This window comes from Anser cygnoides, chromosome 1, assembly GCF_040182565.1.
Source record: "Anser cygnoides isolate HZ-2024a breed goose chromosome 1, Taihu_goose_T2T_genome, whole genome shotgun sequence".
Taxonomy (NCBI): domain Eukaryota; kingdom Metazoa; phylum Chordata; class Aves; order Anseriformes; family Anatidae; genus Anser; species Anser cygnoides.
In genome coordinates this window covers 80497264-80515413 of record NC_089873.1, presented here as the reverse complement: position 1 = coordinate 80515413, position 18150 = coordinate 80497264, and the positions used below count along the sequence as shown (strand labels likewise).

Sequence of the window (18150 nt, the reverse complement as noted above, 5' to 3'; positions counted from 1 at the left end):
ATTTTATTTCCAGAGAACTCTATTATTTGTTCTTTTGTGCATGTGGTAAAGGGGCCTGGGAAGGCAAATGAAGGGCAAGTAATGATTTGTTGTTGTTTGTTTTTTGTTTGTTTGTTTTTGTTTATTTCTTAAACTTTTCAAAACACGCTTCCAAGATTTGGGAATTTCTATTCCACTTTACAATAAAATATAACTATTTGACCTCAAAGTTATCTACAACTCTAGTTAGTTATAGATAGTATGGTTTCCTAAATTCCTAATTTACTATTTAATTTAAATACTTAATTCATGTGGGATGCAATTGCCAGTGCAATTTTGACCAAATAAGGGAATGTGGCAAAACCCAGGTGTTCATTGTTCCTTCATGACTGCCTCCTGTTCAGCTTTTCATTTTACTGCTCTGTCACACCACGTTGATGTACATGCGACCCAGCTAGCTTAGTCATATCTGTAACTATATCTCTATATATCTGTTGCTATAGTTACTATATCTGTAACTATATCAAAATATCTGTTGTCAATTGATAACTATACACATTTTGAAAATAATGGGAGATGTACCCTATAGTAGCTTTTATAAAAGCAGTCCCTCACTTTGAGCACCTGCAATTTCTGTCCACCAAGCACTCAAAAAAAGAATGGAAAACAAAACAAACAATATATAGTTTGGCTATTAATGTTGGATAGCATCACATTATACCTCACAGATTTCTGCAAATTCAAGTGGAGCGTTAGTACTTGCTGCTTACTTCCTACATTATCCAGAACAAAGAATAGCACTCCAGACAGTGCTCCCTAGGTTGTATCTCTCAAAGCAAATAATTTTCTATTCTTTTTATGAGCTATCTAAGGCAGAGAGACAACACAGAGTTCCCTCCTTCTTTTGTTTCTATAGAGAGGAGCACTCATTCCCATAGTTTATCCTCCCTGTATGGTCTCAGTGTCAAAAACAGAACCCTGAAATAGGGCTGGAAGGGTTAAGGCTGTCCACGTGAGCTGTGGACTTTGCAATTACCTATGGGCACAAGAAAGCTGACACCTCATTCCTGGAAATATCCCAACCAAGTCTCTCCAGTGTTCTGCAGTCTGTCAGTCACGTGTATATGTCCTCCCCTCACAGGGCAATAATCACTGGCCAGAAAAAATAAAGGCCAAAACACGCTAAAAAATGTTCTGCTCCAGTTGTTGCCCCTCAGGTCCAAATCTCTGAGAAGAGTTCATTCTTTCATTCCTTACAAAGAGGAACTTTAGAGATGGTTTTTGTAAAGGCACAGCTGACCAGATTTTCAAAAGTGCTCAGCTCCCAACAGCTTTTACAATTCTCAGTGGGAACTATCAGCTCTTAAACTCTTTTGAAAACATAGCCATATATAAAATTAAAATGAATTCAATTCAATTTATCCTCTGGCCTGCATTCCTGACAGCTGTGATTAGACAGTTATACCTCAAGCTTGTGGATCAATCAGCAGCATCCCCCCCGAGAACAGTCTAAATGTAGACCCTCTGGGACTTTAGTAGAAATGTGCTCCATGACTGCTGATCTCTAAGCAGCCACCTCTACAGTATACCTGGGCTCCACCAACAACATTGCAATGCATCTGGTGGTGACTCAAGGTTTCTATCCCTTATAATACTGCAGCCAAAACACTTGGCTGGCTTGACAGGGAAATGCTTTGGCATGCTGTATGGACTCCAATTATTTTTCATATGAAATAGAGCATAATCCTTGGTGAGTTTCATTGCATACTGCTATATTATTGCACTGAGCCACTCCTAAGGGCTGTTTCACATTTACCTTGAGTGCATGGAGAGCAGCAGCATATCTGTACAAACCTCCAGGAGCAAAATGGGGAACCTGGAGAAACTGGCTTATAAACTTAGGACCCTCCAGATTTTCAGTGTAGGCTTGCCAAGGTTCATTGTTTAAGTGTCATCTGGCTGGCTGAGTTTCATTTTGCTTGCCTGAAATTTCTACTTCTTATACTTTCACCAAAAGCCATCCAGGGATTTAAATCAGTCTTTTACCATCAGTATAGTCATTTTCCATACCAAACACTTCTGAATGCAGCTGGCTGACTCACTTCCCATCCAAAATGGTCTTGCCATTAGATATCATATGGAAGATGATAGCTCTCCTTGCAAACAGCCAACAGTTGGGCTGGTTTCTCACAGTCCTGATGGGTCTCCTGAGCAACTAGGAACCACAAAAGTGAGGAACTCTTCTAGTCTTCTAATAAAAGCCTCATAGCCTTTTGTGCATGCCTTCAAGTGAATATCAGGTAGAATAACTGTGTACTACTAACAATTTGACTCCATGAGGCCTTTCGGCCTTGAATTCTTTGAGGACATCATAACTGCTTCTTCTATAAGGAAAATGTTTAGACAAATGGAAGTTACTTCTTAAAGCTATGGCTATGACATTTTGTGCCAGTAGGCACTGCAGCTGCACATGCAACTGAAATGCATTTAATACCACACCCTATTACTTTTTTTTTTCTACAATGGCTACCCCAAAATCCAGCCATAATTTGACCTAAAAGAGGGGCAACTGGACTTTCAGAATGACTCTAGAGCAAGGATTTAACTTGAGATTTTTAACCCAGCAGGAAACCTTAAAACAATTGATTAAAAATTATAGAATCTAGCTCTAAATTAAATACAGTACCACATTGAAACTGTCACTTTCCATGACACACAGACTTTGAAAACAATATTTCAATGAAATCTCTATTTGACCACTTCAATCAACTATCAAGGAACAAGAATGTGGATTAGACTGTTTAAAACCATAATAATAGGCAGATACAATCATTTGCCAAAGAATTAAAAATTCAGTTCTAACGAGTCAAGAACTATACAAACTGTTAGAGGACTCCTATTTGTGCTGAATGGCCACAATAGAATTTAGCACAGTAGAAGGAAACAATATGTCACTTATTATTTATTAATATCTTAAGGACCAGAAACTTTGGTAAAATCTTAAACATGCTATTCAAATAGCTTGGAACTGCAAATGGTTGCACTGGAATAGCAAACATAGATTCATTTTCCATCAGTTGATGAAGCTAGAACTCCATTTTAGAAGATGTCTAATTTCAGCTTTCTACTTTGCAGTTGTTATAAACTTTAGGAAAAAAAAAAAAAAAAGTCACATTTGTAAAAGACATGATAAGCACAACCTAATAACAGCATATGTTACAGCAAGACTCAACACATACATTTTTGAGAGATTGTTCCATACAAGCACATTCTATGTTTCTGTCCAATGGACTACATCAGAAAGTAAGTTAAGGTAAAATATTTGGACACTCAGAAGTTGAAAACTCCAAAATCTAATCAGAAATTCATGACAGAAAATTATAAGCTGAAAAGTTAATGTTTTAAAAAGTTGTAAGCTGCTAAAATTAGATAAAACTTTCCTGGATGCAACATTAGAAATCCCACCTATAACTAATGGCTTGGATGAAAATTGTGTAACACTACAATGGAAAGAAATAAAATACCTAAGGGAAATGCACACACACTTCCTATAAGCAAGTTAGTTTTTTATATTTCCTTATTTCTCAATGTATAGCTTGTGCAATTCCTATATATAATCTAGAGGTTCCATTCTGAAGACAATACGCGCTACTCTCAGCTGCAGTGGTTAGCTAATCTTGAAACCATAGAAGAGTAAAGAAAAATAAACTTTAAAACTATGAACTATAAATAGAAACTATAAACTATAAATTATAAACTATGCTTAGCCAAACTTATACCAAAATTTATATTTCATACACAGAACATCTTAGGTTCAGTGGGTGTTTCATCATTACAATCAATGATGTGTAACTTCTCTGTCAACTGTACTGCTTCAACTTAGCATACCCCTGCAGGTCAGTTTTTGATTTAATCTGAATACTATAGATCTTGCATTTCAATCTGCAGCATGTAAGCAGTCTTCATAACCAATCTGTAGTTCTACTCTTTCCTCCAGAACAAAGGGAAACTACTTACAGCAAGTTTAAGCCTTTCCTGCAGTGCTTTTAAACCAAGACCAGCTATCTAGAGCTTTCTAAAACAGTTTTAGTAAATGTTTATGTACATGCATAAGATTATATACATGCTTAACTTCTTGTAAGGAAGAGATTTGTTGTGGAATAGGAGGGATGAAGGAACACATCATGCACTTACCAATGAAAAAGTAAATCCAAGTTGGAAAGGAAGTATTTAGTCCTAGTGAATAGGTGAAAAATTCATGTTACCAAAAACAAACAAACAAGTGTGTGCGTGTGTGTAGTAGACAGAGGTGAGGAAAAATTACAACCTTTACGACATCGGAGTCACATGTCACATAACTAAACAGTTCTTGGACAAAGTTGGGTTTTGACACCATTAGTCAAAAAAAAATACATGTAGTTCTGCTGCTGTGTCATCATGGCATGGTGGAAAAATCAGTTTAAAACATGTTTGTTGGATCACAATCTTGCCCTATCAATCTTTTTCTATTGTTCCTTAGGAAAAAAAAAATGATACAAGGAAATGGGGTGGGAGAATGCTATATCAAGTTTTATTCACCTTTCACTAGTTACATAACTGTGGGTTTTGAATAGTTCAGTCTGTGTTGCTATTGTGGTGATTTCCTAAATGGATAACAATTAAGTAAATCTTTCATATCTACTTTTTTCCTCAAAAGCCTTTGGTTATTTTAATTTTCTTATGATATCCTTTACTTTTCTGTCCTTAGTTTGTAGCCCTGTTTCCAATTCTGCACCTTAATTGCTCAGGATGGTAACACTCCAGCTTCTATGCAAGCCCATTTAGAGTATCTTTGACCACATAGTACAAACCTATGGGAAAAAAAAATCTTTTATTTAAAAAATCCCAGTGAAATTCTTAAGTGACGCTTAACTGTACACTTCTTTAAGTATTCAATCTTGGCCATTCTGGAAGTCAGCTAAAACAGCTATTGTATGCTTGTTTTCATCTACAACCTGTTAAAAAAGCCAGTCAGCTTTGTGCCTGATTCAGTTTTCCCTGACTCTTATTTTGTCTCTCTGAATCTACTCTAGATTTTGCATTTCATAAGGAGAATCTAAAGAGTAAAAGTAGTCTTAAAAGTCTGTGACACTTCCCTGGCTTGGCACTTAGGTGAAAAAGGGGGCTTTATTGTCTTCAACAGTAATCTCACCAGAAAATTGTACTGGAATAAATTAGAGTGGGTGAAAGCTTGTCTTTTTAGTACAAGAGCCTTCAAAATGCTGAAGAGCAGAGGGGCCAACCTTGGCCATGTCATTCTTGCTTACATAACTAACAAGCAAGTTATTTGGTAGCAGGGGCCTGCAGGGCTGGCCTTTCTTTAGAGTCCAGAAGATGCCCCATGTTAGATAGGAGACAGTTACCGCCTCTCCGAAAGGGAGAATTTCATGGAACTTTAAGAATAGAATAAAAACATGTGATGGGTTGAATTTCTAACAGTTATGTTAAAAAAGGTAAAATTCCAATTTTATTTATATCATTAGCCATGCACCAGCCTGAAAAGCTACAGAAGGTGTATGTCACTGGAATTTCTTAAATTAGTTCATGCATCCAAACCAGCTTTATATTTTCACTGCATAAACAATGGAGTTGGAAGAAGCCATGAATCCAGCATTATGTATTAACAATCCAAAGTCTACTTTCATTAAATTCACTTGTACGATTCTCAGGTGACATCAACAGGAGAAAAAATGATTTCAATAACCAGGTAAGAATTCAAGTTTATTTCATGAAATACCATGATGTGATGTGAAGGACCTTCCAAACAGCATGTCATCCTATCTGTAAATTAAGTGTATCGTGAAAATTAGCAGATCAGCAGGCAAGTGTTTTCCAATTAAGCATGGTAATAGCTGTAAAATTTGTGCAGTTCCAACTGGTTTATTTAGCTCTTTGAATTTGGAGTAAGTGGAATTTCAATCTTCATGGGATGGATACCCAAAGGAATTTAATGTAAATGCCATTTATTTCTTTAAAAATGCAGACAGGATTGCAGTATGCATAAAATAAAAAATAAAAAAGTCTTGGCAACTAGCTCAACTGAATGTTGTTTCCATAGCCAATTTATGTAAAATTTGTCCCAAATCTAGGCTTCTGTTTTGACCTTGGAGATTAATAGTATGAAATTTACCCTATGAATATGCTCAACAGAAAGTAAAAAATATAGTCCAAGATACAGGAGTTTGTCACCAGCACATGGGAAAGGAAAAATACTCTAGTTTTTCTTCTTCAACTATCTGCATTAAATCAAAACCCAGCAGACTTCTGGAGATTTATTTTTCAGCTTGAGACTTTGCTATAACCCTCTAACCTGTTATTATAGTCTTTCATTGGGTACAACATGATAGTAAGTCATCTGCAGTCACTGCAGACTTAAGGACTAATACTTTATTATTTACTCAGGCAGGACTCCCATTAATTTCAAGAACTGATGAATAGAACCTTTAGGAATGAGTCTTTCCATTCAGTTTAATAGGAAAGAGACCTGCTTCATCTTTATTGTTGTCAATAAGAAGCTTAGGCCTCAATTCATAAAAGCACATAATTTGTATCCATATTCAGGACACCAATGCATGTGCTTAACTTTAATTGTATGCTTAAGTCCCAGCTACATGATTAAACACAAGCTGTAGTACTGCCCTAGAAAGAACGTTTCCTTAAGCCAGAATCTTAATGAGTAACACAAATGAGAAGACCAACAAACAGCAGCCCTGCCTACTCTTGTTTCTATGTTCAAAGCTCTCTTCTGAAAAAGACCACTAATTTTTATTTTGGCAGAGTCTTGTGACAATTACATACCTTTCTCTTAAAATCCTGGCTCTGATCCACACTGCTCAACCTTCAACAGATGAATAAAAAGCATCCAATATTCCTAGTTAAACAACCTTTTGATGTCTAGACAGAACAGTGATTTCCTTCACCTGTCTTTTGGAGAGGAGGATTAGAAGGTAAAGGAGCAGTCTGATGTCATTGTAAGTGAAACCCATGTCTGAGCACAGGAAGGAGAAGTAGGTGTTTGGGAACTATCACCATTTGCTTAGCAAAAGTGAATCAAACCTCACTAACTGATTGTTTCCTGTGAGAAAATGGCTAGACCTGTGGACAAGAGACCTGTCAATATAATTTGCCTTGACTTCAGCAAAATACTAGTGGGATGGTCTGGTTCAGAGGATATTGGCTAATAAGTTGTACTCTACCAGAGGCCAGTAACACCTGGAGTACTTCTGAGGTCTGTACTAGGACTGCCCCATCTAACATCTTTAGGGAAGGACCTAGAGGTGATGGAACGCTTGCTTATGTGCAGATGATATTAGACTTGGGGGTTGTGGGCAATGGAACTGCTTGAGAGAAGGGCTGCCATCCAGAGGGACCTAGCAACAGGCTGGAAGAACAGGCTTATATAAACTATATGAAATGCAAAGACAAATGCAAAGACTTGCCTTGGGGAGTGAAAACTCCTTGCAGTGAGAGGTACAGTCTCTGCTGAAAAGGCTCTTCAGGTTCTGTATAGACAGCAAGCTGAATGTGAGCCCAGAGTGTACCCTGGCAGTGAATAACACTGACAGCATCTGTGGCTGTATTAACAGAAGTATAGACAGTGGATCAAGGGAAATGATAATCTCTGACATCTTAGCACTCATTAGACTGCACCTAAAATACTCTGTCCAGTTTTGGGCCCTCCAGTAGGAAAAATAAATTGCTAAGCTTATATGAGTCTAGCAAAGGGCCCTGGAGAGCTTTCTGTGTGAAGAGGCTGAGGAACAAGGCTTGCTGAGCTTGTTTAGCTCTGTCATCAAGAAGACAGAGACAGGTGCCATACAGTGGGGCTCAACAAGAGAATGAGGGACAACAGTCATAAACTGAAACAAGAGAAGTTCAGGCTAGACAAAATGAAGAACCATGAGGACAGTCAAGCAGTGTCCAGAAAGCCTGTGCAGTCTCCATCAGGTTTTCAAAACCCCACTATCCAGTATTATCCAATAGCATGATTGACCAGGTCTGAATATACCTGACACTGCTTTGAGCAGGAGTTTGGACTAGATAAAATCCTAAAGTTCTTTCTAACCTGAATTATTCTATGACTGTGTATTTCTAATAAGCGTTTTCTTTCTTCAAATCAAGGGTTATTGGAAGAGCTGCATCCTTCTGAACGCTGTTTTTGATTTCAAAAGAATTATAGTACTGGAATATAATTCTAAATACTGCAGCACAGTACTGTGTCTGTACAGTGAGTTTATTTATTTGATACAAATGAGAAAATCCATTTTAGATTTTCAGAGATGGAAGAGCAAATGAGACATTTTTAGCTCATAATCAAATTCTAAGTCGACAATAGCAAAGAGTTTTGAATATACATCATATATCCCTTATAGTCAAACCACCCACACATCTAAACAAGAACATACTGAAAGACCATTAGAACAGTCTTATGAAGATGCAAGTTTTGTTTATGAATACTCTGTTGTAAACTGGTGTAACCAAGAACACAAATAAAAATTGAAATAATCAGAATTATAACCATTACCCTTCAAATTTTGGCTTGATCCAATTAGCCAACCAAATATCAAAACAATAAAGAAAATAAAATCTCTCTCTAAGATTATCATCACAATTGTCCTTATTCACCTCCACTCATTCTACATGTATTATTTATAAAAGTTAATGATACAAGGAATAAGTTGAAAAGGAAAAAAATATCAATTATTACATATTCCTCTTACTATCCCATGTGCTTGGAAAGAAAAGGCATTTGTGAAAATAAAGCAATGAAAGAGATAGGCTAGAAAAAAACATCAGCGAATTTAAGAAATGTCGAAACAAAATTGGTATTTTTACCACATTAATAGTGAGGTCCAATAAATGTTAAAAAATGCTTTTCTCAAATTAGAGATTTGACAAAATCAATTAGAGATTAAAGAACTCTAGGTCTATTCACAGATCTTTTACCATTCTAATTGTTCAAAGTAATATTTATAAACAATTATCTTGGTTTCTTTTACACAGTTATAGCTAATATATATATATACATAAAAAGACAGAGTATTTTTTTTTCTTTAGTTAATAGTTAATCATAACAAGGACTTGCTTAATAACGGGACAGACTCTAACATATGAAGTGTTTCTTGTTGGGGTATTTGCCTATGCAAAACTGGAATCTGAGAAATCTACTAGTAGCAGGAAGTACTATTTCATGCCTTGCAATGCTGACAAATTTTAAAATACATTCATAAGGCATTCATTAGCAGCATGCAACTCTATTTTATATTTACCTGTATCATCCTTACATTAGACACCTACCTTTTTCAAACCAGCTTGCTTTAATTCAGCTGTTAATTGAAATGAAATGTTTTGGAAAGAAAGATTAATTTTTTTTTCTTTCAATTAACAGCTGAATTAACAATAATTGATCTTGCCATTTTCATTTTTAAAAAGTAATTAAAACTAAGATAGAATGCCATATTTTGTTATTCCCAGGGTTTGCTCCAAGTAAGGACATGAGCCAAGAGACAAGCCCTTTTTTCTATAAGGAAAGTTTTCCTTGAGAAATATGGAATTACTTCTTGGGGGTTCTGCCAAATAAGAAAGATAAGAATATATATGATGTTTCATCATGTTTGCCAGATCAGCTGGACATTTAATGAAAAGGAGCCAGAGCCTGATCCATCTCTCACAGAAATGACAGAAAGGTTTTCTTTCTACCAGCTCCAGTGAGAGTTCGATCTAGTCCCATCTGCATGTTTTCAGGCACAAGACCAATTTTCATTTCCTGACCTGGGTGTATTTCCATTTGGAACATTAGTATTGCACAGAGAGAGGAACAGCTTATCACAAGATTACAAATATACAACACCTTTTATATTTAATATTCTGCAGATACAGTAACTTTATCCTTTTTGTTAAATATTTCTATCCACATCTTCAATGCTGTAGTGTATTAAACAAGAACAACATCCAAAACAATTGCTTTATTAAAACAGTTACATCTGACTTCTTCCATGAACATATTATCAACCAAATACATGCACACACACAATGTGAACATTCATCTCTGCTGCAAGGGTAAAGAAAGCTATTAAGGTATGTGAATCTGGAACTAAGCTTTACATTGCAAGGCTTTATTTTCATGACCTCAAAGAATCAAATAGTGTTACCGATTTTAAGTTGATTCACTTGCACAATTACTGAGTCTGTCACTTAGAACTTGACATTTTTCCAAATAAATGTCATAATTTATAAGGACTATCTCTATGCATTTGCTACTTAACCTGAGGCATTTCATGCAAATGTTTCAACTCCTTTAGCTTTAAATGAATTGCCTTCTGAAACAGGAGAACACTGAGGTATAATTGTAAGAATAACTTCACACTAATCTTTAGTGAAGTGTTCTGAGTCCTCACATTTTCTTTCCCTTTCTCAGAATAACCAATAAAATATTTGCTAAAACAGCCTGAGCCACACAGGATAGTGCAGGCTGAAATTTTGTTCTCTTCTTACTACTGGAGTCTCAATACTCTAAGTAGTATTTGTATGAAAGCTATATTCCGTAATACAAACTCCATTAAGCAGGCAGTACATAGATCTGTAATACTTTCTATTGTCAGTCTCAATCAAGCTAATTTGAAATTTGTTGCCTTGGTAGAGAGACTCATATATTTACTGGCCCTTACAGGTACTGGGCATCTTCCACACTCATTAAAGTTAATGACTTCAACAACAGTGAAAACTCTGTGTTGACGTAGGTTTCCTCTTAATAGGTATTCCCAAGTTATCACTGAAGAGAGTATGAAACTGCTGGTGTTGATTTTCTTCTGCAATCACAACACCAGCACACAACAAAACACTCATCCCTTCACTGTAAAATAATTATATTAGCTTAACAGGGACTCCTTGTTGAAGTAAGACAAGAAAAAAAATTGCACTGTACACAGCTTTCCACATAAAAGTTCAGTTTCTCGACATAAAACTAGTCACATCCTCACCAGAACAGAGGAATTAACATATTGGAAATAAGCCAGTAATTTTACAGAAATATATGCCTTTATGTAAGCTCTAAGTCAATATTCTCACAATAGCCGTGGCTTTGGCATCATTTCTACCCCTACAAGCCACAGCTGCTGAACTGGAGACTTCAGACTTCATACGAGATAAGTAACAAGAAGTTTTAGCCATTGGTGCCAGAGCCTGTTCTTTGATATCAGTACAGCAAACTGCAGTTGTTGACCAGTTACACGTGAAAGATATGCCTCAAAATCACACTAGTTAGCTAAAAGTATTCAGGAAAGAGCTTCACAAGGATTTATGTCATGACATTAGATTGTCAACAAAGATATGATGAAAGCGAGGCTTCTCTGAGGCTGAGGCATCTGTGTATTCAAATAAAACCAAGAAATTAGGAGGAATGAATTTTTGACTACAGAGACCTCTACTTTGATGCAAGTCCAGTTGCTAGAAAATCTGCACTATTAATATGACAAAGTTCTGTACTCTGGCTTCCACCCAACAAGATGAAAGTATTGAGCCAGACACCTCACAGAAACCTGTGCTTTAATATTAACATGCCATGCGAAAGCTGCTGAGTATTGCAATAAGTAAAACACATAGCCATCTGAAGACAGAAAAAGAAAAGATTAAAACCTCTAAAAATTATGTAGAATAACTATTCCAGACTCAAATATTCATCACTTTTAATGTCTAACTTTTCAGGATCTTCCAAAGTGAAATGAAATGGTACATTTCAACAGTTAAATTAAACGTAACAGTTCAGTTAAAGAACTGGGCTTTTCTCTCTTCAGCAGGTCTCACAAGAACATTGCTTACATTTATATTATAAGATATTTGAGGTACAAAATACTGAGCAAGAGACCTTCCAAACTCTGACTAATTTGTTGTTTACTGAAAATAAAAATAAGAAAGGGCAGGGTGGGTCAGAGCAGGCAGGGCAGGGCAGGGCAGGGCAGGGCAGGGCAGGGCAGGAAGGGAATACAAAAATTGGTTGCAACAGAATGAATAATCAAATTCAGTGACTGAAAACTGCTCAGAAGTTTGGAATACGTGTTAGCAATTTGGGGAGAGATGGTGGTACACGAGTTACAGGATTAATGTCTTTCTTAGAGAGTTATCTTAATCAATCCAAATTAAATCTTCTGCCCTATGAATAACTTGTTGCTCCCTATGAGTAACCGTATGATGGCAAAGTGCTTTATTTTTTAATATTTTTTTTAAATGAAATGAATTCAGAAACTTCAAAAAAAATGACTAAATGACTCAAGAACTGGAATCTATTTTTTTTCCAAAATGACTTTAGAATAAAATAATACTAAAAACTGGGAGTTCTTTCCCTTTGTGATGTCTGAAATGAATTTTTCATATTTGTATAGTGCTGAATCTTTAAATTGCTCCTTGGTATGTTGCTGGATCTTCACATTGTTCATCATTTTCTACCTACATTCTTAGCATTAAGAAAGCTAATCATTTAACTCTGCCTCAGGACTGAGAAAGTTTAATATTCTATAGCACCAGTTGCTTACTTATTTCCCAGTTTCACTTAACTAAATCAGAAAGAGCTGAATGTCAGCAACTGCTTTAGCCGTCTTTTACCATCTTTGATTCTTCACTAGAAGGACTAGCAAAGTGCTCAGTGTGTAAGGGAAGACCTCTCCTGTGTCAGAGAGCTCATACAGTGGAGTCATTCTGCTGTGTCAGAGTCTCTGCTCATATTGGGTCACATCCAAAGCCCTTTAAAGTAATTAATAATCTTTCTATTGTCTTCTGTAGAGTTTGGTTGGTCCATTAAGTGAAAAGAAGTCTTACTGAGATAAATACTTCACTGGAAACACATCACAGTCTTGATGGTGAGCAGCAGAAGAAAGGGATAGTTATTTCATATATTGTGAGGCTAAATTTGTTGTACCAAACCTGAAAACTGAAGTGCTTATGAGTGTTTATGTAATAGAACTAAAGCAGCATTTTACAAGAAGACATTGGGAAAAAAAAAAAAAAAGAAAAAAAAAGGAAAAAAAAAGTGTTTGTACTTAGGTTTGAAATAAGCAGAGAAATCCTAAATGTACTTCAATCTAAAAACAATATACCAATTATTATTCAATCAATTTATCATAGAATCATAGAATGGCTCAAATTGGAAGGGGCCACATAGATCATCCAGTTCCAACGCCCCCTGCCATAGGCAGGGATGCCACCCACTAGATCAGGTTGCTCAGGGCCTCATCTAACCTGCTCTTGAACACCTCCAGGGATGGGGCATCCACAACTTCTGTGGGCAACCTGTTCCAGTGCCTCACCACCCGCTGAGTGAAGAATTTCCTCCTAATCTCTAATCTAATTCTCCCCAATTTATAATGGAAATGCTATCAAAACTGCACAACTGTGTGACTGCAACATGACAAAAGATGCCAGTGTTAATTATGCCAATGAAATCACTACAACAAAAGTTGTTTTCTTTATTGTCCACAAAGGACTGAAATTCTAGCTCATTGCTACAAGAATTCCTGTGCTGATCATCTTTCCTTTCTAATTGTTCATCACTCTACAGAGTAGATCCTGAACCACTTTTCAACCAGTGTTCAACTATTTAAGTAAAATGTTTTACTTTGCAGAGCTAGCAAAATGATGACCTTGAAACATTTCAGTGGCACTACAAGGCTGCATATCATAAGATCCAGAGCAAGCAACATACAAGATTGATGAAAAACACCATAAAGTTTCTTTTGCAAATTGCCAGAGACAGAAAGATAATCACAATATAACAAAATATATCAAAATGTAAGTGAAAAGATAAGCCGCATCTTACTTCATTTGGATCTTCCGTTGTCGTGCTTTTATTTTTCAGCTTTTTCTGTAGCAATTTGGTTTCATACTCTGGTCTGGGATGCTCCTAAAAAGTAGAGGAAAAAAAAAAAAAAAAAAACTTGTGATTATGATTAAGAAAAAAAAAAAGGAAAAAAAATGTCCTCATTACTTATTCACAATTCAAGCCATGCAGATAAGTCAATATCACAGCACCTTTTGGACTAGGGGGATCACTGCCTAGGGATATGGGGTATCTTATGGGATTCAGAGGAAGAGCATTGAGGGATTGCACAGGACTTACTAAGTTTTGGGTTTGTTTTTTTTTAGTGGAGTAATCAAAGGTGGGGAAAGAAAGGGATCTAGGTCACTTGGGAAGGAACTAGTGTGCAAAAATAGAGTGATAATGGGTTAAAAATGGCCAGTCTCATGGAAATAGCTCTCTGCTCTGCATAGGGATCTTACCACCAGCAACTGGAGCAAGTGCAGATGTGTTGGGCTTGGTGATCTTGAAGATCTTTTCAAACATAGATGATTTTATGATTATATGTGGGTGCTAGTGAAGATCAAGCCAGAGTGCCTCACAATCAGGTGAAGTGCCTGGGGACCCAGACTGGCATGGGTCTCTAAGGATGAGAACATGGTTGAAGTTGAACATGGGACCAGGGAACTCCAAGCCAGATGCCAGAGATATCACAGGATCTAAGGGTCTTTAGTGGCAAGACCCACTGTGTGTGTGTGTGTGTGTCTTGAAAGGCAATAACATAGGGAGACTCTGGGGGTCCAAAGGATATATGTTTGAGTGAGCAGCCAGGGTGAGGCTGTAGCTTCATGGGCTTGTATACTGCTGCCCAGTAAGCCAACCATATCCTGAGCTACATCAAAAGAAGTGTGGCCAGCAAGCTGAGGACTGAAATTGTCCCCCTCTACTCTGCTCTTGTGAGACCACACCTGGAGTACTGTGTTCAACTCTGGGGCCCCCATCACAAGATGATATGGACCTATTAGAACAAGTCCATAGGAGAACCACAAAGATGATCAATGGGCTGGAGCACCTCTTCTATGAAGACAGGCTGAAGGAGTTCGTGTTGTTCAGTCTGAAGAAAAGAAGGCTCTGGGGAGACTTCATCATGGCCTTCCAGTACCTAAAGGGGGCCCTACATGAAAACTGGAGAGGGACTCTGTCAGGGACTGGAGTGATAGGACAAGGAGTTTTAAATGGTTTTAAACTGAAATAGTAGGTAGATTTAGATTAGATATTGGGAAGGAATTCTTTCCTATGAGTGTGGTGAGGCACTGGAACAGGTTGCCCAGAGAAGTTGTGGATTCGCCATCCCTGGAGGCCAGGCTGGCTGGAGCCTTGGCCAACCTGATCTAGTGGGTGGCATCCCTGCCCACAGCAGGGGGGTTGGAATTAGGTGATATTTAAGGTCCCTTCCAACATGAACCATTCTATTAGTCTGAGATTCTATCTGAGTGCCAGAAACTGGAGAGGCCATGTGTCTGAGCCCTGTTACTGAGGGAATCCACATTGAATATATGTATATGCACGTATGTATGCATGTGTATATATATACATTCTCACTGGCAGACCTCCATCCTACTCATCTAGAGGGATGAGCAGGATGAGGCCACTGTGTTGTCTGTGTTTACATGTCTGCTCTGTGTGCCTGTGTGATCTATGTGGCCAGGCATGTATGTACATATACACATGCTGCACATATGTGCTCTGTGTGCATGTGCCTACTGAGAACACATGCTTAGCTTCAATACAGGATGGAGTTGAGGGCATGGAACTGCAGCAAACTCACATCTCTTGGGCTGTCTCGGGCAAATAGCCACATCTGAACAGTCCTTGTCAGTTGTATCTGTTCCATGTCACAGAAACTAGCTAAAAATAGTCATCTAATTGTATCTAAGTGTTAAAAGTTTGGGCTGTAAGCTAAAACTGTAAGTGAGAAAAGTTGAAGATGTGGTGAATGATTTCAGAGATGTCATGGGAAAAATACTCACTGCTCAGAGCTTTCTTCAGAATGCCAGTGTATAAGACTAAAACAACTTACATTCCTCTGTCCCCTTATGAGCATAAGAGTAACCCACTCATGCATTTCAGATAAGTACCATTGGCCATGCCAACTGCTCTTACTATAGTTAGTATGTATGTCTGTCAGCCTAGGCACAAAATCTGTTTATTTACAGTTTTTCATAAATCTGAAAGCAATCTAAAAACAAAAACAATCTAAAAACACTTAAAAAAATTAATCCTGATGGGCAATAGAACAGGGATTGCCTCCAACTTCAGCAGTCATCTTGGGGGATATATGTGCTGTTCATTTTCTCCTGTATGCAACATCTTCACTACCATCTTGAGAATTCTCTGTTGCATCCTAATTCATAGACGTTGTGATTCAATGTTTCTTATCCTGTTCATATGAAGTCCCTGACATGTTAAGCAGGTACGTGAACACACTGACATTCAAACAACAGTCTTAAATTAACATTTCCATACCTTTTTTGAACTCTGTGAAGATGTAATATGCATGTTTGTCTCAAAGGCAGTCTCATGAATGATACTTGCTTTCTACTGCTCCCTGAGAATCTGGTACTAATGTGGTAGGCTTGTGTGAACTTTTTCTCTAAAGTTCAAGTACTGATATGCCTCTGAAACTCTAGCATTATGATGATATACCAAACTTATCTAAAGAAAATGCTAGCATGATAGCTTGTTTTACACTTTAAATTTCATGTACTATTCAGATTAATAAATATATCCTAGAAGAAAGCAGGTAAGGCTATCAATTTATTCAATCTACATTCAGAAGATTTCTCTTTCAAAGAGCGTATCTCTCACTTTGCATTGGAATCCTTTTGCATTACTTATGCCTCACATAAAAATCACTACCATAATGAATGTAGTTCAGGAATCACTATAGCACTACTTGTCATCAGGGTCACTGTTGTTATTACTCACAAACTGTTTTGGGTGCATGTGGAACTCCAAGAAATAATGAGACACCGGTAATCTGTGACATTATTGAATGTGATTAACAGCAAAAAATGTTGGCAGACAGGATGGGGAAAGGACATACAAAAATAAGTGTTTAAAAATGCTGTTGTCAATTCTTCTTACTTCTATCCTGAAGTTTTGAAAGTTTAGACTAGCTTGTTGATTTGGATCAATTTGTACTACATTTCCTTAGTTAGGGTTTAGAGGTCACATGGAAGAAACATCTTCAGGCTTAAATGAAGAAACAGTGAAGGCATCAGGCATGTATGGGCTACATGCAAGGAGACAGCATGACAAAAGAAGAAAGATTAGACGAATGAAACTAAAAGAAGCTAAGGTGATCTAATCTCACTATAGGAGCACATATGAAGTTCAACTGACTTTCTTCCTTTTTTCTTATTCTCTGTTAAGCAAAGCATTTTGGGACACCAGGGGCAGCTGTCAGAGGCCAGAGCAAATTCTGAAGATTGTCTTGAAAGGAAATAGGGTGAGAAAATCCCAAGACAAGTGAAATATTATAACATAACTTTATAACTTTCTGTTGTTGTTGTCAGTTTTGCTTTAAGTGACTGTTCTGTTCAACTTTTGTTTAAGTTTCCTAGTAATACTTTTCAATGTCCTTTTAACTGCATTTCACACACCTACATCAGGATTGGAAAATTAGTTTATCTTTCTTCACTGAATCTGTGAAGTCATCTTACTCTTGACTGAACAGACCACATTACATCCTGGAATAAATGTGCCTATACATTCTTTTTATGAGTATATTGCATGAAATAATACTTTATAATATAGTTTTAGAGATACTTGATCTTGATTGTGTTCATATATACATGGATGCAAAAGAACAGTTCCACTCTTTTCTGTAAGTGATTCAGAATCAATTCTTTGCCTGAAAATGGGAAGAGTTCTACAGTCAGGACAATTAGCTAGAAATAGTTGTGATGACTTGAAGAAGGCCAAATGTCCATGTAGGGATAAATATGATTCCCATGATGCTGGAAGTGTGCCAGTACAGCTGCCAGACACTTATTGAAAAACCAGTTAAGCCAAGGTACGTTGAGGCCAAATGAGTGCTCAGAGTAGAAAACGATAATTTCCATCCTGAAAACAAAGAGCCAAATCATGAAAATTTTACTCAAATAATTCTCATGTCATTGAGAATTTTTCCTGAGAATGGTATCCAGGATTTGGATATCAAATACACAAGATGTGTATCCACTATACATTGCAAATTAAGGATATGTACGTAATGATCCAATACAATACGAATATTTACAAAGAATGTATCTCTCTTTAAGTTCTCTTTGATTTAGGAAGAA

The 18150-nt window shown here is 37.0% G+C and overlaps 1 protein-coding gene across 1 annotated transcript in view; it reads right to left on the bottom strand.

The window, feature by feature from the left end:
* ANO2 (anoctamin 2) overlaps window positions 1–18150 on the bottom strand; it is a 204411-nt gene that overhangs the window by 84783 nt on the left and 101478 nt on the right. The window contains exon 14 of the mRNA XM_048046752.2: window positions 13826–13909. Coding sequence (XP_047902709.2) covers window positions 13826–13909 — 84 coding nt within the window. The remainder of the gene's footprint in view (window positions 1–13825; window positions 13910–18150) is intronic.